At 41.6% G+C, this 22,331-nt stretch overlaps 1 protein-coding gene across 7 annotated transcripts in view; it reads right to left on the reverse strand.

The window, feature by feature from the left end:
* Positions 1-22,331, reverse strand: part of meak7 (MTOR associated protein, eak-7 homolog) — a 56,385-nt gene that overhangs the window by 22,457 nt on the left and 11,597 nt on the right. For 5 of the 7 annotated variants that reach the window (XM_072279884.1, XM_072279885.1, XM_072279882.1 and 2 more), the window contains exons 4-6: positions 17,349-17,602; positions 9,298-9,528; positions 7,334-7,478 (exon numbers count right to left, since the gene is read on the reverse strand). In XM_072279884.1, coding sequence (XP_072135985.1) covers positions 7,334-7,478; positions 9,298-9,528; positions 17,349-17,519 — 547 coding nt within the window. In that variant the 5' untranslated portion in view covers positions 17,520-17,602. Of the gene's footprint in view, positions 1-7,333; positions 7,479-9,297; positions 9,529-17,348; positions 17,603-18,182; positions 18,246-22,331 lie in introns of all 7 variants that reach the window. The other 2 variants (XM_072279881.1, XM_072279883.1) reach the window with 2 other exon arrangements.

Genomic DNA, 22,331 nt, shown 5'->3' on the forward strand with positions numbered 1-22,331 from the left:
GCCCTTTGGCCGCCTCTGGTGTATGGAAATAATGCTTTATACCCTCATGCATGACCTGGAGCTGGGCAGGATACAACAGGCCAAACCTGACCCCTTTCCCGTAAAGCAGGGATTTCACCTCCTTGAAAGCTGCTCGTTTTTTACCCAGCTCCGCACTAAAATCTTCATAAAAAAACACGCGGTGTCCGCAGAAATACAGCTCCTGCTTCCATCTATTGATGATGCGTTGCTTATCTTGAAAGGAGTGAAAGCAAACTAGGAACGTTCTTGGTCTCGTTTGCTTGGCTCCAGAGACACCGGATGGTTTACGTCCGACTCGGTGAGCACGTGAAAGTACGAGAGGACTTGGGAAAAAATCTGCCCCCAGCACTTCGTCAAAAAACTCGGTCATAAACTTAACAGAGTCCGAACCTTCCAAATTTTCAGGAACGCCGACCACTCTCAAATTGGATCTCCGCGACCGATTTTCGAGGTCATCTAGCTTTCCCTTCAGAACTGCGTTTTCGCTCTGCGACGCTGCAATGGCGGCTTCAGCGCCCACCAGTCGGTCACTGTAATCATTCAGGCTGTCTTCAACCCCACGAATGTGTTCGTTGTGTGACTCGTAAGCAGACATAATTTGTTCCATGGTAGCAGTCACTGGTGATAAAGCATCTTCAAGTTCTCTTTTTAGGGCAGAATGCACCGCTTGCGTCATGTCAGTAATAAGTACTAAACGAAGCCTCTCCAAGTCATCGGGTAGCGCAGGTCCGGGTCCAGCTCCAGCAGTGTGCAACGGCGCCATTACCGTAACATCCGCCTTCTTGCTCGAGGCTTCGCTATCTTTTTCCCCAGTTTTACTTCGAAGGTACATTCTACTTGCCATTTCAATGTCCAGCTATGTCCCGCGTTGTTCACAATATTAAGTATCCAGTTATCTCGAGCATACGGCAAAGATAAACAGGTAGATTTTCAATAAAAATCGGGAGCCACACTCACACGCACCAACTCACTCCATATTCGACCCCGGAAGTCCGCCAACCATGTTAATGATGTGGCAAATCTGCCCATGACTGCTGGTTCAAAGAAAAAGTCTGCAAAAAGAGTCACAGACAAGGTCACATAGAGAGTGTGTGCAAGTCAGATAAAAGCACAAAGGGAAAAAACACACAGAGTGAAAAGTTTCAAACACAAAACTGAACAAATCCACAAAGTGACTGAATGTGAAAATGAATCAGACAACACAGTGTCAGATAAAGGTGAGCTGTGATGCCTAGAACTGATAGCATTACTGAAGCAGATCGCAAAAATCATATGGATAAGAAATGTGTGTGGTATAAAACGGAAAATGGAGCTGGATACTGGGTCAGCCTTGTCTGTAATTTCTGAGGCTGACTACAACAGACTGCTTTCTAAGCTACTATTAGAAAAGACCTCAGTGATGCTAAAGACCTACACAGGCATAAAAGTGTCTCTCAAAGGCAAACTGAAATTAACTGTGATGTGCGGAGGCAAAACATAGCAGTTAGAACTTCATGTGTTGAAAAATGGAGGGTCAGCACTTTTCAGACGAGTGGTTGAGAAAAATCCGTTTAGACTGGCACACAATCAAGGCTCTCAATGTGTCACCACCAGGCAACTGCAGCCCAAACGGTAGCACTAACCAGAGACTGTCACAACTGTTTAACGTTAATGAGGTGTTTGAGAAGGGTACTGGTAAACTCAAAGCCATGAAGGCCAGAATTGAACTAGGTGAAGTAGCACCAACAAGATCCCATAAAGCGCGTCCAGTGCTTTACACACTACATCCTAAAGTAGATGCTGAACTTCAGAGCTTGGAGATGTCTGGCATTTTCTCTAAAGTTGAGTGGAGCAACTGGACCACGCCCATTGTCCTGGTGATCAAGAAAAGGAAGGCCAGAGCTGTTTGCATATGTGGGGACTTCAAAGTGAGCATCAACCCTGTGCTACATATTGTGCAGTGTCCCCTGCCACAATTAGAAGGTATTTTTATGTCTTTGGCAGGCAGGGAGAGGTTTTAAAAACTGACTTGTCACAAGCCTATCTGCAAGTGAAGACTGAGGAGTCAAGCAGGTTCCTCACAATCAATACTCACAAGAGACCTTTCCAGAATAAACATTTCATCTTTGGCATCGCATCAGCTCTAGTAATTTGGTAAAGATCAATAGCCCAAGTGCTCCAAGATATCCCAATGTTACCTTGGTGACATCATCATGACCGACAAGAATGATGTAGAACACCTCCAGAACCTTGGTAAAGTACTTACCAGGCTGAGTGAGTACAGGTCTGCGCCCAATGAGAGAGAAATGTGACTTTTTCAAGAATGAAATGTCATATTGTGGACATGTCATTAAAAAGCAGGGATTATACAAGTCAAAAAGAAGATGGAAGCAGTGCTACAGGCACCCAAACCGGAAAATATGTCACAACTGAGGTCATACTTGGGCCTTGTAAACTACTACACCGATTTCTCCCAAACATTGCTGCATCGCTGCATCCATTGAGCATACTGTCACAGACAAGAGCAAAGTGGGAATGGCCATAAAAAAATATGAAAGAGCATTCAAGGAAACAAAGAGACAAATAAGATCCGATGAACTGCTCACCCATTATGACCCATCTCTGCCCGTCTGACTGGCATGTGATGCATGCCCTTATGGCATTGGTCCTATTTTGTCACACACTATGAAAATTGGATCTGAATGTCCAATTGCATTTGCTTCAAGATCACTGACGAGCACAGAATGCAACTATGCACAGATTGACCGAGAGGCCTGTAGTCCAGTATGGGGAATAAAGTTGCACCGCTACCTGTATGGACAAAAGTTTACTGTAATGACAGACCACCAGCCCCTCGTGTCCATTTTCAGTCCCAGGAAGGGCATCCCAGTAATGTTTGCTACCTTTTTGCAACATTGGGCATTGTTCCTAGGAGCCCACTTTTATGACATACGAGTTCAAGGGTACCAACCAACACAGCAATGCTGACAGCTTGTCGTGTCTTCCACTGTTGACAATGGAAGAAGAAAAGTCTTCATTCTATGGCCTAGCAGAGGTGTTTCACACAGCATTGGTGGACCAGTTGCTGGTAACAATTTCTGAGATACAAAGAGAAACAAGGAATAACCTGACATTGTCAAAAGTCTATGAAATCACCATTCAAGGATGACCAGCTCATGGTAACCCTAAGTTTCCAGAATTCTCAGTGAGATGAGAACAACTATTGGTATGTCAAAGAATTCTGATGTGTGGATCTCGTGTTGTGGTTCCCTGTAAACTGTGCACCAGAATGTTAGAGAAGCGCATGAAAGACACCTGGGTACAGTCAAGATAAAGAATCTCGCCCAGACCTACATGTGGTGGCCAGGCATAGATAGACAGATTTAAGACTTGGCCAAAGTCTGTTCAGGATGCCACAAAATTCAAAAGGCACCCCCACAAGCACCGTTACACCCATGGAAGTGGTCATCTTCACCGTGGCCAAAAGTGCACATTGACTTTGCCGGGCCATTCATGAACTCTTATGTTTCTGATTGCTGTCGATGCTCAGTTGAAGTGGCCGGATGTAATACCAATTAAGTCAACCATCTCAGAAAATAATATTTCCTCTCTGAGGACTACCATCTTTAGAAATGGCTTAGCTGAACAAATTGTGAGTGACAATGGACCACAATACACATCAGAAGAGTTCAGACTATTCATGAAGAAAAATGGCATCAAACATTTCAAGTCATCTCCTCACCACCCAGCAACCAATGGGTTAGCTGTAAGGTTTATTCAAACCTTCATGAAGTCCATTAAAGCTATGGACAAGGAGGACATTTCTCTGCGGCACCAGGTGGACAACTTCCTTCTTGTGTATTAGAACTCTGCTCAGATGACAACAAATCAAACACCCACAATGCCATTCATCAGCAGGTATCTGAGATCTCACACAGACCCCTGAAACCAGACCTACGGAGGGAACTGCAGAAAAAATAGTTCACCCAGTTGCCAAGTAAATCAGCAACGAACTTTGAGTTTGGGTAGGAAGCTCTAGTGTGTAATTACTGAGAAGACAAGTGGACACCCAGTAGGATAAGTACAAGAACTGGACCACTGATGTACACAGTGGATGCTGGAGATCAGATGTGGAGGTGTCATGTTGGCCAGATACTGGATGCTCGGCCAAAGAGCACACCTGAGACAACTGCAGCCAACAAGATTACAGTCAGCGGACTTACCGCTCTCTGATGGTCATATCACCAACAACAATGCAACACTTGCAATAGAGAAAGTTGTCTTTGACAAGACAACTGATAAACCTGATACCACTCCACAGGTACAAAGATGCTCTCCTGAAAGAAACAGAGCATCACCAAAAGACTGAGCCTTTAGAACTGTGAAGTTAATTATGGACTGTTATTGTGAAAGCATGTTTATTTGGAATATGGGTTTATGAAAGGAAACTGAATGTTTTGTATATATACTGTTTTATGTTACATTAATCGAAAGTGGGAGGAAGTGTAATCTATGGACCTATTTCTTTTAGCACTGACTCCTCTAGCACTACTAATTGACTGATACCTTACCCACGCACAATGATCTGTTGTCCTGCACCTGCACCTTGTGAGAAGAATTCAAAAGTGAAATTTTGAGAGGACAAATCTTGCATGTGCCTGTTAGAATAAAAGTTAAAGATAATGGGTGGAGAGAACCTTAACTTTCGAGGCCCTGGTTAAGCAGGAATAGGCAGGTAGGAACACATTAGGTGCTTATAGAGTATAAGAAATACAAGAGAATATTTAAGAAAGAAATCAGGAGGGCTAAAAGAAGGCATGAGGTTGCTGTAACAGACAAGTTGAAGGAATTCTACAGATAGGTTACAGATGATTACAAGGGACAAAATTAGTTCTCTGGAAGATCAGAATGGTAATCCATGTGTGGAGCCAAAACAGATGGGGGGGGATCTTGATTTTTTTTTGCAACTGGATTTATTTAGGAGTCTATTGAAGTGAGGCAGAGTGGTATTAACTACATGCAGATTACAGAGGAGGAGGAGTTTGCTGTCCTGAGGCAAATTAGGGTGGATAAATCCCCAGGGCCTGACAATGTGCTCCTTTGGACCCCGTGGGAGGTAAGTGTAAATGTTGGCAGGGCCCTAGCAGTGATTCTTAAATCATCCTTAACAACAGGTGAGGATCATCAATGATTTTCCTTGTTCAAGAAATGCTCTAAAAATAAACAAGAAAATTGTAAGCCACTAAGCCTGGCATCAGTAGTGGGAAAGTTATTGGAAGGTATTCTGAGGGAGGAGAGAGATATATTTGAATAGAAATGGACTCATTAAGGACAGTCAGCATGGCTTCGTGTATGGTAGATCGTATCTAATCAACTTTGTAGAGCTCTTTGAGAAAGTTACCAGGAAGGTGCATGAAGGCAAGCAAGTGGATGTTGTGTGGACTTTGGCAAAGCCTTTGATAAAGTTCCACGGACAAGAAAGTTCAATCACCTGACATTCAAGATGAGGTAGTAAATTGGATTAGATATTGGCTTTATGGGAGAAGCCAGAGAGTGGTAATAGATGGTTGCCTCTCTGACTGGAGGCCTATGACTGCTGCAGGGATCGGTGCTGGGTCCATTGTTGTTTGTAATCCATATCGGTATTCTAGACAATAATATGGTTAACTGGATCAGCAAATTTGCAGATGACACCAAGATTGGGGGTGTAGTGTACAGCAAGGAAGGCTATCATGGCTTGCAGAGGGATCTGGACCAGCTGGAAAAATGGACTGAAAATTGGCAGATGGAATTTAATGCAGACAAGTGCAAGATGTTGCACTTTGGTAAGACCAGCCAGGGTAGGTCTTACACAGTGAACGGTAGGGCACTGAGGAGTGTGGTAGAACAGAGCGATCTGGGAATACAGGTCCATAATTCAGTGAAAGTGGCATCACAGGAAGATAGGGTTGTAAAGAAAGTTCTCAGCACATTGGCCTTCATAAATCAATGTATTAAGTATAGGAGGTGGGATGTAATGCTTAAGGCATTGGTGAGGACTAATTTGGAGCTTCTGTGCAGTATTTGTCACCAACCTACAAGAAAGATGTAAATAAGGTTGAAAGAGTGCAAAGAAAATTTACAAGGATGGAGGACCTGAGTTGTAAGGGAAGATTGAATAGGTTAGGGCTTTATTACTTGGAACTCAGAAGTTCGAGAGGAGCTTTGATAAAGGTATGCAAAATTATGCGGGGTATAGATAGGGTAAATGCATGCAGGCTTTTTCCACTGAGTTTGGGTGGGACTACAACCAGAGGTCATGGGTTAAGGTGAAAGGTGAAAAGTTTAGGGGAACATGAGGGGAAACTTCTTCACTCAGAGAGTCATGAGAGGGTGGAAGGAGCTGCCAGCACAAATGGTGCATGCAAACTTGTTTTCAATGCTTAAGAGATGTTTGGATAGGTTCATAGATGGTGGTAGTATGGAGGGCTATGGTCGTGGTGCAGGTCAATGGGAGTAAGCAGTTAAGTGGCTTGGCATGGACTAGATGGACTGAAGGGCCTTTTTAAGTGCTGTACTTTTCCATCACTCTAAGAATATTCCCAGATTCCTCAGACCAGTTCAATTTTCCATGTTTAAATAGAGCAGCAGTACAGTGCAGGCACAAGAGCTTTTCCCTCTGAATTCATCCTGCAGCTTAAGTTAGCTTAATAGGGAAATAGCAAAATTCAGAAAGCTCCAAACCCACGTTCTATATTGACTCCTCACCACTGATTTATTGCAAGCTTTGATCTGACTGAGGGTTGCCAATGAAATATACAAGGATGTAATCTAATCTTCCAGATATTGATCTTTCGTGTTACAGCACTAACAAAGTTGTAATCCAGGTTGCAATACAACTTTGAAGATGCACTCGCTCAGAAATAGCTAGATACCATTCTCCCAGTCTAGCTCCCATGAGAAAAGTACAGGGATCAGACAATGGGCTTTTTTAAAATACACAATTTTTTCATTAACTAAGTTTCAGGCGATCATTAAAGGGGATATAATTTAAAGATAAGATTTCACCAACAGGTCAGTGAGTACAATGCAACAGAGCATGCAATACACCAGCAAGGTCTCTGATTCAATGATTAACCTGTGCCAAGTTATTGTCCTCTTTAAAATAATAACTGTGGCATGTTGAACACATAGAATTTTTAGTCATTTAGAGATACAGAATGGCAACAGGCCCTTGTGGCGCAATAAGCCCATGCTCAACAATTATATCCATGTAGCCAGTGGACATGCTAACCCATACGACTTTGGAATATGGGAGGAAACCTGAGCACCTCTACAGACAGCACAACAATACCTTTAGCCTTCAACTCTGCCATCAGATAAGCAGTCAGACGCGATGTACCCAAAATGCAATCTCCAGTTTTTTCCAAGCTCCAACCCATTAGCATCTTCTCTTCATTTAATAAGTGGATCACTGATACGATCATATCCTCTGTGAACTACATGGGGACATACAACAGTAGTACATGTCATGACGATGCAAAATAAATCGAGCAACAGTAAAAGACAGATAAAGCACTAGAACTGGCCTCAGATTCTTTAATCTTCTTTCCATATAAAAAAATTAGAAATTACATTATACAGCCACAGTGGAGGTTACATCTGAGCACTTAAGCACAGAGCTCAAGATAATTTGGGGTATAAGTAGCAGTGGATCTGGTAAGAAACAGATGGGTTGTCCAAACAACTGCACCAACCTTTTGGTACTCTTCAGGGAAGAGCAATGGCAAAGCATGATAGATTGGGCTTTCAGTTGTTGATCAGCACCAGTATGAATTTATATTAAATACACAGTTAGTTTCTGCAACCGAATAAAAGGGGTTGCTCGTTGCTCTTGGTGACCTCACACAAAAATTGCTGATAGATTCAATGGGATCATTGACTTGAAACATTAACTCCACTTCTCTTCACAGATGTGGTCTCTGTCTGACCTGCCAAATACATCCACCATTTTTCTTTTGTACTTAAACTAGACACTATGGGCATTGTATCAATTTAATTAATGCTAATTCAGCTTCTACAATTTACTGGAGTCATTGTTATCCAGGCTAGTTATTTTAGAGTTTAAAAGATTTTAAGATCACATAAATTTATGCTTAGACGCTGAGAAAGGTCAGAGGAGGGTGTAAATATCCAGATCAAAGAAGCAGGCAAGCTAAATCGCTACGGATGCTACCCACCCAGCAAACTGCCTTTTCAAAAAGCTCCCTTTTGCAAAGCACTATAGGACCAATAAAAGAAAAACTTTCACTCCATTTTGGAAGTTATTTCCCTCCAGGCAGTTAATCTAATAATCCATTCTAGTTAGTCCCCTCTAGCTATTACCTCTGTCGCTGTACAGGAACACTTTAAACCATTTTTATAATGATGGTTACATTATGTATTTACCACATCATACTCCATTTCTGTACATCTAACTTTATTTTTATATAATTCTTTATTCTTTACAATTGTGGAATTGTCTTTTTGTTGCATTTAGCATCATCACACCACAGCAATTTCCTGATAGAAACATACACTCAGTGGCCAGTTTACTAGACACCTCCTGTACTTCCTAAAGTGAACACTGAGCATACGTTTATGGTCTTCTGCTGCTGTAGGCCATCCACTTCAAAGTTCGAAGTATTATGCATTCAGAGGTGACTTTCTGCACACCACTGTTGTAATGCATGGTTACTTGAGTTACTGCGACCTCGCCTTCCTGTCAGCTTAAACCAGTTTGGCCTTTCCACTCCGACCTCTCTCATTAATAAGATGTTTTTGCCCACAGAACTTCTGCTCACTGGATGTTTTTTTTTTGCATCATTCTCTGTAAACTCTCGAGACATGCATGAAAATCCCAGAGATCAGCAGTTTGTGAGATGCACCCCATCTGACACCAACAATCAATCAATGTTCAAAGTCACTTGGATCACATTTCTTCCCCCATTCTGACATTTGGTCTGATCAACAAGTGAACCTCTTGGCCATGTCTGCATGCATTTAGGCATTGAGTTGCTGCCACATGATTAGCTGATTAGATATTTGCATTAACAAGCAGGTGTACGGATGTACCTAATAAAGTGGCCACAGAGTGTAGATGGAAAATAAAGCCTAATCCTTGAGAATGAAGTTGAAAAGAATCATCCCCTGCAGACAGCCACTACACAAGCTAAAAAAAACTCAATGTCTTGTAGAGGCTAGAGGTCCTGGCATGCATATTTTCCTACATAAAAGACAGACAACTGCTGAAAATTAGGGCAACTTTAGTGGCCTTACCTCTTTTACTTGCCTCCCTGTTACAAGGCTGTCAGGTTCACTGGAAATCATATGCTGAACAACAAAACTTCTTTCTTCCACGCAGCCTCGCATGGTGTAATAAAGAAAGGAAAGAAACTGTTTCTTGCTTACAGAGTCAGCGACGTTTGACTTTTTCATTGGATGAATGTTCCTCATTCCATTGTACATTCGAATAATCATTCTTCCTGTTACTGCTCCATCAATATAGGCCTAAAGAGAAGTAAAACAATATCACCCGCCTTTGTACAAAATTGGGGCAGCAGTGTGCAGTTAGAAGAGCTGTGCCTAATAGCTTCAGAGATCTGGGTTCAATCCAGTCCTCACGTCTCTATACTTTTTGCATGGTCACCCCAAAACCGCATGGGTTTCCCCCGATGCTTGTGTTTCTTCCAATATCCCAAAAATGTGCAGATGGTAGGTTAATTGGCTCCTGCTTTGTAGTTAAGAATTAGAAGCTGGCTGGAATCGAAGTGAATGTGGAGAGAACAAAATGAGTGGGTGACATCTAAAACTTCGGCAAACTGGTTGCATCACAGCCTGGAATGTAAACATCAAAAGCCCTTGAACAGAAGATCCGACAAAAAGTAGTAGATATAGCCCAGTCAATCATGAGTAAAGCCTTCCCCACCATTGAGCACATCTATGTGGAGCATTGCTGCAGGATCCATAATCAAGGACCCCACCACCCAGGACATGCTTTCTTCTCACCGCTGCTATCAGGAAGAAGGAACAGGACACTCAGGACTCTCACTACCAGGTTCAGGAACAATTATGCCCCTCAACTATCCAAAGGGGATAGCTTCACTCAACTTCACTTGTCCCATCATTGAAATGTTCCCACAATCTATGAACTCATTTTCAAGATCAGGACTCTTCATCTCATGTTCTTGATATTTATTGATTTTTTTTCTTTTTGTGTTTGCGCAGTTGGTTGTCTCTTGCACAATGGTTAAAATGCCCAAGTTAGTGGAGTCTTTCCATATAACCATAACAGCACGGAAACAGGCCATCTCGGCCCTTCTAGTCCGTACCGAACTCTTACTCTCACCTAGTCCCACCGACCTGCACTCAGCCCATAACCCTCCATTCCTTTCCTGTCCATATAGCTGTTCAATTTAACTTTAAATGACAACATTGAACCTGCCTCAACCACTTCTGCTGGCTCATTCCACACAGCTACCACTCTGAGTAAAGAAGTTCCCCCTCATGTTACCCATAAACTTTTGCCCTAAACTCTCAATTCATGTCCTCTTGTTTGAATCTCCCCCACTCTCAATGGAAAAAGCCTATCCACGTCAACTCTATCTATCCCCCTCATAATTTTAAATACCTCTATCAAGTCCCCCCTCAACCTTCTACGTTCCAAAGAATAAAGACCCAACTTGTTCAACCTTTCTCTGTAACTTAGGTGATGAAACCCAGACAACATTCTAGTAAATCTTCTCTGTACTCTCTCTAATTTGTTGACATCTTTCCTATAATTCGGTGACCAAAACTGTACACAATGTTCCAAATTTGGCCTCACCAATGCCTTGTACAATTTCAACATTACATCCCAACTCCTATACTCAATGCTCTGATTTATAAAGGCCAGCATACCAAAAGCTTTCTTCACCACCCTATCCACATGAGATTCCACCTTCAGGGAACTATGCACCATTATTCCTAGATCCCTCTGTTCTACTGCATTCTTCAATGCCCTACCATTTACCATGTATGTCCTATTTTGATTAGTCCTACCAAAATGTAGCATCTCACTTTTATCAGCATTAAACTCCATCTGCCATCTTTCAGCCTACTCTTCTAACTGGCCTAAATCTCTCTGCAAGCTTTGAAAACCTACTTCATTATCCACAACTCTAGCTATCTTAGTATCATCAGCATACTTACTAATCCAATTTACCACCTCATCATCCAGATCATTAATGTATATGACAAATGATAATCGGACCCAGTACAGATCCTTGAGGCACACCACTAGTCACCGACAATCTGACAAACAGTTATCCACCACCACTCTCTGGCGTCTCCCATCCAGCCACTGCTGAATCCATTTTACTACTTCAATATTAATACCTAACGACCGAACCTTCCTAACCAACCTTCCATGTGAGACCTTGTCAAAGGCCTTACTGAAGTCCATATAGACAACATCCACCGCTTTACCCTCATCAACTTTCCTAGTAACCTCTTCAAAAAATTCAATAAGGTTTGTCAAACATGACCTTCCACGCACAAATCCATGTTGACTGTTCCTAATCAGACCCTGTCTATCCAGATAATTATATATACCATCTCTAAGAATACTTTCCATCAATTTACCCACCACTGACGTGAAACTCACAGGCTGATAATTGCTAGGTTTAGTCTTAGAACCCTTTTTAAACAATGGAACCACATGAGAAATACACCAATCCTCCGGCACCATCCCCGTTTCTAATGACATTTGAAATATTTCTGTCACAAGCCCCTGTTATTTTCACACTAACTTCCCTCAAGGTCCTAGGGAATATCCTGTCAGGACTCGGAGACTTATCCACCTTTGTATTCCTTAAAAGCTCCAGTACTTCCTCTTCTTTAATCATCATAGTTTCCATAGCTTCCCACCTGTTTCCCTTACAATTCAATATCCTTCTCCTTAGTGAATACCGAAGAAAAGAAATTGTTCAGAATCTCCCCCATCTCTTTTGGCTCCCCACATAGCTGTCCACTCTGATTCTCTAAGGGAGCAATTTTATCCCTCCCTATCCTTTTGCTATTAATATAATGGTAGAAACCCTTGGGATTTATTTTCACCTTACTTGCCAAAGCAACCTCATATCTTCTTTTACCTTTTCTAATTTCTTTCTTAAGATTCTTTTTACATTTGTTTTTTTTCTTTTTACATTCTTCCATGATTATTATTTATGATTATTATTTTATTATGGATTTATTGAATATACAAACAAGAAAATGAATCTCAGGGTTGCACACATTTTTTGTCCCTCTTCCCTCCGGGAGAAGGCTCAGGAGCTTGAAGACTCGTACGGTCAGATTTGGGAACAGCTTCTTTCCAACCGTGATAAGACTGCTGAATGGATCCTGACCCAGATCTGGGCCGTACCCTCCAAATATCCAGACCTGCCTCTCGGTTTTTTTGCACTACCTTACTTTCCATTTTCTATTTTCTATTTATGATTTATCATTTAAATTTTTAATATTTACTATCAATTTGTACTCCAGGGAGCAGGAAACGCAGAATCATATATCGATGTGATGATTGTACATTCTAGTATCAATTGTTTGGTGACAATAAAGTAAGTATATGAAGTATATGGTAACATATATGTACTTTGAAAATAAATTTTCTTTGAACTTTTAAGTGTTAGTATACAAAAGGGGTGCTTAATATGCTGTTGGGCCGGCTTCCATGTTGTTATTCTTCTATGACTACCTCCCTAACTTGGATTCATTCCTGCACATTAGCTTAGCAAAAGTTCCTAGTATCCTTCACTCTGTTGTTTATCTCGAGATATTAAAATTAAGAACTTAAAATTACATAGTAAAGTGTCTGAATCATTGTGACCACCATTAAAACTGTGGAACAACCTCCACCATAGCATTATTTACACCACCATTCAGAGGTGCCAAGCAAAGTTAATAGCATGGGAACCCATGGGAACCCATGAAACCCGTCACTAATACTTTACTCACAGAGAGGCTTACATTGTACAAATTTCAAGAAGTTGACCATAATTTAATCACTTTCCGGTATTAATCAATTAGAGATGCAAGCTAGCAGGTGTAATACTTAAAAGTAAGGAATTACTCTCATAACTGTGGGCAATAAATGGTTTTGCCTGCATCACCTATACCCAAATTCACAAGAAATTCTAATTGCACCACAGTCATTATGGACAGAAACTTCAATTTTAATATGTCTCAGGATAAAATCAGCTTCACAATAATGGTCAATTTCTGGATTTTAATTTGAATTATATCTATAGTTGCAAATTGGTCTCATTTAGGTTCTGCCAAAGTAGTATATCTCAGCCTGTAACATCCGAAACATTTCTATGTATTCAGTTACAAATCTTAAATAGGTAAGGGGTGGTAACATCACTGGTAGTGACAGACATTCTCCTCAGGCCTGGAGATCTTCTGAACTGCAGCCATATAGCTCAAAGGCATGGTAAAAATCCCAGCACAGAATCAGGGCAAAGTCAGCAGCAGCTAGTTAAAGGGATATCGTAGAGTAAACAAAGGAAAACTGACATTTCTTTTTGTTTTTAATATATTTGCATGTGAAGTTTGCAGACCTACAGCACTGCCCCTAACCTAGGGCAGCGTTCTTATTAATTCTTTCTCTGAGTGCTGGTAACCAATATTTGTATAGTGAACATCCCAGAGAAAGGCAGCAGGAAAAACACTTCCTTCATAAACTTCTGCAAAAGAAATGGTTAACACTTGGCCTACGTTCTACCACCTCACTTCTTTTGTTAGAGCTGTCCTCCAGCAAAAGAAGTCGTAGAACCAAGGCAAAATGTGAATGTGAGGATTTCACCATGTTCCCATCTCACTTGGGCAAGTTAAACTCTGCGCTGAAGCTGGAAAGTTGTACAAAAAGGATACTATTTTACAGATTTAAATAAGAGACCACCGATAGTGACCATGCTCTAACATTTTAAGGCTGACATATGAGTCCATTCTTTTTCCAAGTGCATACTTTTTTTTTTACATATAATCAAAAGCTACCTGGAAAGCAAATATCCATTGTCGTTAGTGTTACAGAACACAACCACAACCTTGATCGGGTGATCTATTACTGATGAAAATGTTATCAGGAGAACTCTTATCTACAGCCAAATACGTTAAAAAAAAATGTACTTGCTTATCAATGTACTCTCTTCTGTCAATAAGAACTATCTTATAAGCTCCAGAATTTCATATTATCCACAGCAGTCTCAGAGTCACTGTCATAAAATTATACAGCATTGGTCCAACTCATCCATGCTGGCTAAGCTATCTACCTGAACTAGTTCCATTAGCTCGTGCTTGGCCAGTATTCACGTATCCATCTAAATATCCTTTAAATTTTACAATTGAACCTTTCTTGCATAATTGTAACTTTCTCGTGTTTATAATTGTACCTGCCTCTATTACCTCCTCTGACAAGGTTCCTTGTATCCAGCACCCTCATTAGAAAATGTTACAGCTCAGATCCATTTTTAACCCTTTCCCCTCCGACCTTAAACCTATACTCTGTAGTTATAGACTCTCCTTTCAGACTCATTTCTGCAGCAATTAACAGCCACAAAAAGGTGATGGATGTCCAGTCCTCAAGCCGCTGAGCACAACTGTATTCCAAACTGGTCAGTAAATGTGCTTTGTAAGGAAAAATGACTATGAAATTTGATTCTATATAAAAACAGACTTTCAGAACTAAAGAGCAAAGAACAAACAGGAACAGGCCCTTCAGCCCACCTTGTTCATGCTGATCATCCTATCAATACACACTAATCCCATCTATCTGCATATAGTCCATATCAGAATCAGATTTATTATCACTGACATAAGTCATGAAATGTGTTGTTTTATGGAGCAGTATAGTGCAAGACATAAAAAATAAGTTGCAATAAAAAACAGATAATTCGTTCTAAAGAGGAATACTGAAGTAGTGTTTATGGGTTCATGGACCCTTCAGAAACCTGATAGCCGAGGGGAAGAAGCTGTTCCTAAAATGCTGAGTGTGCACCTTCAGGCTCTTAAACCTCCTCCCTGATGCCAGTAATGAGAAGAGGGCACGAACCACACAGTGGGGGTCCTTAATCATGGATGCCACCTTCCTGAGGGACCGCCATTTGAAGATTCCATGATGGTGAAGAGGTTTGTGTCTGTGACGCAACTGGTTGAGTCTACAATCTGTTTAGATCCTGTGCATTGGAGCCTCCACACCAGGTGGTGATGCATTCAATCAGAATGCTGTCCACACTACCTCTGTAAAAATTTGCTAGAGTATTTGCCCTTGTTAAAATTCTTTTCCTCTAGTTTTAAATCAATGGCTTCCTTCACTAGGCAATCCCAAAATGCAATGGTGCGGCACAGTAGTGTTGTGTCGTCAAAGTCAATCCTATGGCCATTACGAATGTAATGTTCTGCTACCGCCAACTTCTCCGGGTAAGCCAAACAGATACATCTGTGCTTCTTGATGCAGGTTCCTACAGAGTCTGGCCAATATACACTGCTCCGCATTCACAGGGAATCCAGTAAACATCAGCTGTCTGAGTCCCAGGTCATCTTTGACTGGCATAAGCTGCCATTTGAGCAGGACGGCTGATGAAGGAAGCCACTGATATAAAACTAGAGGAAAGGAATTTTAACAAAGACAAAGGTCTCGCTCTAAGTTAGAACTGGAATTTGATTGTAAAAGAGGTGGGACAGTGGAAACCTGATTGGATGAGGACTAACCAATCAGGAGCGATTGATAATGGGGGTATAAATACCACCAGACTAGACATGTCCAGGCATCACCCCTGATGAAGATGGCAGAGTCTGTCATTGATACATCATTAAGGACTCCCATTATTCAGGACTTGCCCTCTTCTCATTGCTACCATCAAGGAGGAGGTACAGGAGTCTGAAGACACACACTCAACATTTCAGGAAGAGCTCCTTCCCCTCCACCGTCAGATTTCTGAAAGGACATTGAACCCATGAACACTACCTCACTCTCAGTTGACTCTGCATCCATCACATCATTCTCTGAAACCTTATCTCTAAAGGGATCCTACCACCAAACATATCTTTCCCTCACACCTCTCTCCATTTTCCACAGGGATCACTCACTGCATATTTTCTTCTCCATTCATCCCTCCCCACTAACCTCCCTCCCAGCACTTATCACTGCGAGTAACCAAAATGCTACACCCTGCCCATTCACCTTCTCCCTCACCTACATTCGGGGCCCCAGCACCTCACCTGCAAATCTGCTGGGCTTGTCTATTGTTTCTGATGCTCCTGATATGCCCTCTTCTACAATGGTGAGACCTGCCATAAATTGGGGGACCACTTTGTTGAGCACCTCTGCTCAAGCCACCAAAAGGAGAACTTCCCAGGTGCCAAACATTTTAATTCCACTTCTCATTCCCATTCTGACATGGTGGTCCATGGCTTCCTCTTGTGCCAAGATGAAGTCACCTTCAGTGTGAAGTAACAACACCTTATATTCCATCTGGGTAGACTCCAACCTGATGGCATGAATATTGATTTCTCCCTCCATTTAAAATAATTCCCAACCCCTCCTTTCTTCTTCTATTCCCCATTCTGGCCTCTTACATCTTCTCCACCTGTCTATCACTTCCCCCGGGTCCCCTCCACCTTCCGTTTCTCATATGGTCCACTCTCCTCCCCTATCAGATTCCTTCCTCTCCAGCCCTTTACCTTTCCCACCCACCTGGCTTCACTGATCACCTTCTAACTATCCTCCTTCCCCTCCCTCCCACCTCTATATTCTGGTGAATTCCCCCTTCCTTTACAGTCCTGAAGGGTCTCGGCCCAAAACATCGACTCTTTCTTCATTTTCATTGATGCTGCCTGACCTGCTGAGTTCCTCCAGCATTTTGTGAGTCAATATTATTTTTTTGTTCCCTTTTTTGGCTAATTTACTTTTTATATTTACTTCTTTTTGTAACATATAGTTTTTTACTATAATGTACTGCTACTGCAAAACAACAAATTTCACGATGTATTCCAGTGTTATTAAACCCAATTCTGATTCTTCCAGCGTTATTTGATTTAAACTCAACCTCTCTCCACTGGCTGATCTGCTGCTCTGATTCCCAGACTTCGCTTCACATCGCCTGCTTGCTTCCGCTGCATTTCAAGTATGCTAGGACAGAAAGGCAGAAGTGCATTTATGCTTTGTGAACAAATGCAGATTTAATGCAACTTACATTTTGGACAATTTTCAAGTAATATCTTTGAAAATTCAGCAGAATCTCAGGATTAACTTATTTTCACTGTTTACCATTTTGGTTCATCTAGACATTTACCTTTAACATGCTGAGTGTAAGCTGCTGCTTGGGAGCTTTTCCGCCCTTTGTTTCTTCAGTGGTATTGGATCCACACATAACCTTAAAAAGATCACCCAGAAATGTCTGTTCTTCAGCCGAAAATTGACTTTGCCAGACTCCCTGCATAGAGTGACTCTCGGAATTGCCCATCTTTCTTCACAGGTATCCGCCAGGTCTCCGCAAATATAAATTGCATTCAAAAAAGGATGAGGCACTCAATTTTCCAAGCCGCCCTGCATGCAGAGTGTAAAGTGAATCAATCTCTTGCAAGCAAAGACTGATCAATAGTTGTTACTAATTTTTACCCATGAAACAATTTATCCTGAGGTGCAAAATAGATTAGTACACTATTTCAGAATTATACAATGCACATGAAGGGAGGGGTACATAAAATTATTGTAAACAAAAAGGTCTGAATATAGCTTTTCATATCCAGTTGCCAGACAATCCTTAGTTTGAGTACTAATGTAAAATTTTATTTTTCACAGAAAGTCTTGCATCTATATGACGCCTCCCAAATCTGTCAAGATATTGCAAAGCTAATACTCACAATGATGTGTTCCTGAAATGTAGTTGTAATGTAGGAAATGTAATGATCAATCTGTATGCAGCAAGCTCCCAGAAACAACAGTGAGATAATGACCAAATAATCAGTATCAGCAATATTGGAACAGCTTCTTCCCCTCTGCCAGCTGATTTCTGAATGGACATTGAAACCCTGAACACTACCTCACTACTTTTTATTTCTGTTTTTATTTTTTTACACTACTTATTTTTAACTTAACTATTCAATAGACATATATTGTTACGTACCCCGTAACTGGGTTGCCAAACCAGCAGAAATGGATCACTCAGTTGGAGTCTGGATTACTAGAACTAAGAAAGTTTTATTAAAGAAACAAGCAACACAGTAATCGAAAGGATAATAAATGCAACAGTTCAGCAATGATAAACACACATGTGCACAGAATTCAGATAACAGCATCAATCAAGCTCTATCGTTGTCTAGGGGTAAATGACCAATTTCAAAGTGACACAAAAGTCCAGTTCGATTTAATAGTTCAGTTCGCAGTAATCGTTGCCAGAGCGATGGACAATGTGGGGGGAAGGAGAGAGACAGCAAGAACGAATGATCATTCAGAAACGGCTTCCACTCACAGACCGGCGATATTGCTCACATGCAGCTTTTGGGCGGGTCCTTTGTGATGTCACCTGAGGTCACCAACTGTGACCCCTCCTCCAGATGCGGTCGATCCTCTGCAGTGAACCCGGCACCCAAGCGAGGGTGGACACGCACCGGGTTCCCGCTGATCGTACCTCTCCACCCTGTGCGTTTAAGGCTGATCCCCCGATCAGTCTTCCAAGAGCTTCCCACCGACTCACGAGAGGTGCACCGCTTCCAGGGTCTCGTTACCTCGAGTGTCGTGTGTGTGTCCTGCCTTAGCGAACCTGTCCCTTTTTATCCCCCTGCTGGGGTATCGCCTGTCCATCACTTCAAACAGTTCAGTGTTCAAAGGGGGAGCCGCTCCAGACAGCTCTCTCTCCCGTCCCTTCATTACACATCTCCAGATGCTGCTTCATTGTTCCTTATCTCTCCTTCCCCTGAGGACAGGTGGCAGACCAACTGCTGATGCCACTGATGCTAACCCAGGCCAGCAAACATCTTGATTTTATGTGTATTCTCGTCACAATATATACTTCATGTAACTCAGTTTTTTTCTCTGCAGTTACAGTATTTATCATGCATTTTATTATACTGCTGCCGCAAGTTAACAAATTTCACGACATATGTAAGTGATATTAAACCTGAGCGACAAACACAAAATGCTGGAGGAACTCAGCAGGCCAGGCAACATCTATAGAAAAGAGTACAGATGACGTTTCGGACAGAGACCCTTCATCATGAGTCTTGATGAAGGGTCTCGGTCTGAAACGTTGACTGTTTACTCTTTTTCATAGATGCTGCCAAGCCTGTGGAGTTCCTCCAGCATTTTGTGTGTGTTGCTTGGATTTCCAGTCTCTTGTTTGATACTAAATCGGATTCTGATTCTGATATCACATCTGTCGTGTATAAATTACTGGAAGGTATTCAAAAGGGGCAGGGTAAGGTCATACGACATGGGAGCAGAATTAGGCCATTCAGCCCATCAAGTCTGCTCCACCAATCCATCATGGTTGATCCACTCAACCCCATACACCTGCTTTCTCGCCATATCCTTTGATGCCCTAACCGATCAGAAAACTATCAACTTCTGCCTTAAATAGGACTTGGCTCCCACTGCATTCTGGGGCACAGCATTTCACAGATTTTCTACTCTCTGATTTAAAAAATTCCTCCTTACCTTTGTTCTAAACGGTCACCCCTGTAGTTCTGGATACCCCGACCTTAGGAAACATCCTCTCCACATCCACCCAATCTTGTCCTTTCAATATTTGATAGGCTTCAATGAGATCCCACCCCCCCATTCTTCTAAATTCTAGTGAATACAGGCCCAAAGCTGCCAAACATTCCTCATATGTTAACTCCTTCATTCCCAGAATCATCCTCAAGAACTTCCTCTGGACTCTCTCCAATGACAATACATCCTTTCTGAGATACGGGACCCAAAACTGTTGACAATACTTTAAACGCGGCTTGACGAGTGTCTTATGAAGGCTCAGCATTATCTCCTTGCTCTTATATTCTTTTCCCCTTGAAATAAATGCCAACATTGCATTTGCCTTCTTTACCAAAGACTCAACCAGTAAATTAACTTTCTGGAAGTCTTGCACAAGGACCTCTGCACCTCTGATGATTGAAACTTCTCCCCATTTTGATAATGGTCCACACTATTGTTCCTTTTACCAAAGTGCATCACACAAGTACATGGATAGACAGGGCCTTATTAGAGACAATCAATGTGGGTTTATGCATAGCATGTCATCTCTCACCAATCTTAGAGTTTTTCCAAGAAGCTTGATGAAAGAAAGACAGTGCAAATTGTCCACATAAATATTAGCAAGGCTTTTTACAAAGTCCCACATGGAAGGCCAGTCCAGAAGGTTAAATTGCTTGGCAATCAGAATGAAGAAGTCAATTTCATTCAACGGTGGACTGGCGGGAAAAGCAAGAGAGTAGTAGTAGATGGTTGCCCCTCTGACTGGGAGGTCTGTGACTAGTGGTGTGCAACAGGAATCAGTGCAAGGTCTGTTGTTGTTTTTCATCTACATTAATGGTTTGAATGATAATGTGGTAAACTGTACCAGCAAATTTGTGGAAGACACCAAGATTGGCGTCAAAGTGTATAGTGAGGAAGGCTATCAAAGCTTTCACAATAATCTACGCCAGCTGGGAAAAATGGCCTGAAAAATGGCGGACGGAATTTAATGCAGACAAGTGTGAGGTGTTGCACTTTGTGAGGGCAAACCATGGTAAGACTTACACAGTGAAAAGTAGGGAACAGAGATGTGTGGTTGAACACAAGGATCGGGGAATATAGAACACAGAACATAGAAAATGACAGCACAATACAGGCCTCTCGGCCTACAGTGTTGTGCTGATCTTTTAACCTTTTCTAAGATTAATCTAACCTTTCCCTCCTACATAGCCCTCCATTTTTCTATCATCCATGTGCTTATCTATGAATCATTTTAAAGTCTCTCAAGTATCTGCCATCCCTGGTAAGGTGTTTTTCCCTTCAGGTTGGGTGGGGCTAAAACTAAAGCTCATAGGTTCAGGGGAACTACTCTGAGGAGGAACTACTCACTCAGAGGGTGGTGTGAGTGTGGAACGAGCTGCCAGTGGAAGTGGTTGATGCAGGTTCATTTGTAACATTTAACAGCAGTTTGGATAGGTACATAGATGAGGGAGGTATGGAGGGCTTTGGTCGAGATGCAAGCAGATGGGCACACTTTACCAAGAACCCGACAAGCATGGGCTAGATGAGCTGAAAGGCCCATTTCTGTGCTGTAGTGCTCTATCCCTCTATCAAAAAAAATCAAATTTAAGAGATAAATACTGTCCAGGATGCAATAAATAGTACTAATACCTGTCCTCCATCCCCCAAAAATAGTCTCACACAAACTTTTTATGTCGAAGTTACAGAGGAGACAGACTGTTAGTTTAAATCTCAGCCAAAGGACAGAACTTTCAGCAAGCCATCTTCTGCTCTGTGCTCAAGGGCTGAACAACACTGCGGTGCTCAAGTACCTGGTGAAAGATTTGAAACTAGAACTTTCTGATTCAGAAGCAAAGGTACTATCAACATGGGCATCTCTGACTGAACCTCAGGAATTACCCAGACAACTTCAAGAACTCTAAAAATAGTAGTTTGTTTTTTTATAGCACCCTTAAGATATTTGAAAGAGCCAAATACTTCCAGAAATCAGATATCATTGCTTTGTAGATAATTACTATGGCCCATTACTGTTAATTTGGGTCCTAAGAAACACCACAACGGCTTATTAAAATGTTTTCTGACATTCGGTCTGGTCAGAACAGTAGAGTGGTTCAGTTTCAAATTAAAGGAAATTGGTGTGCGATCTTTTTCATCCTCCAAAAGCAAGTGGGTTGCAATCTCATTCAGATTTTTAACAACATAGCCTACCTTAATGAAAAATTTCAAGCTTCGATCTCAGGGCCAAGGCAAAGGTAAGACTGAATCCATAACTTCCTGGCTCTGAGACCATGGTAACTACCACTGAACATGCTCACAATCAGTTCCCAACAATACAGAAGAGCTAAGGTTTGTCCCACCCTGAGTCATCTTCCAAATGACAAATGTATGTGGTCATACATACTTAAATATAATGCTTTACTTCACTGAAATAAATTCTTGACAATATTAGCAGATGACTTTTCAAGAATAATTATCAAGAAAACAGAGACCAGAGAAATTTGTTTGAATACCAAACATTTACTATTTTCAGATTAGACAAAATGCTTTATTTACTAGAAACTATAAAACACACACAGTCATTCCT

The sequence above is a fragment of the Mobula birostris genome, chromosome 15 (assembly GCF_030028105.1).
Source record: "Mobula birostris isolate sMobBir1 chromosome 15, sMobBir1.hap1, whole genome shotgun sequence".
NCBI classification, from domain to species: domain Eukaryota; kingdom Metazoa; phylum Chordata; class Chondrichthyes; order Myliobatiformes; family Myliobatidae; genus Mobula; species Mobula birostris.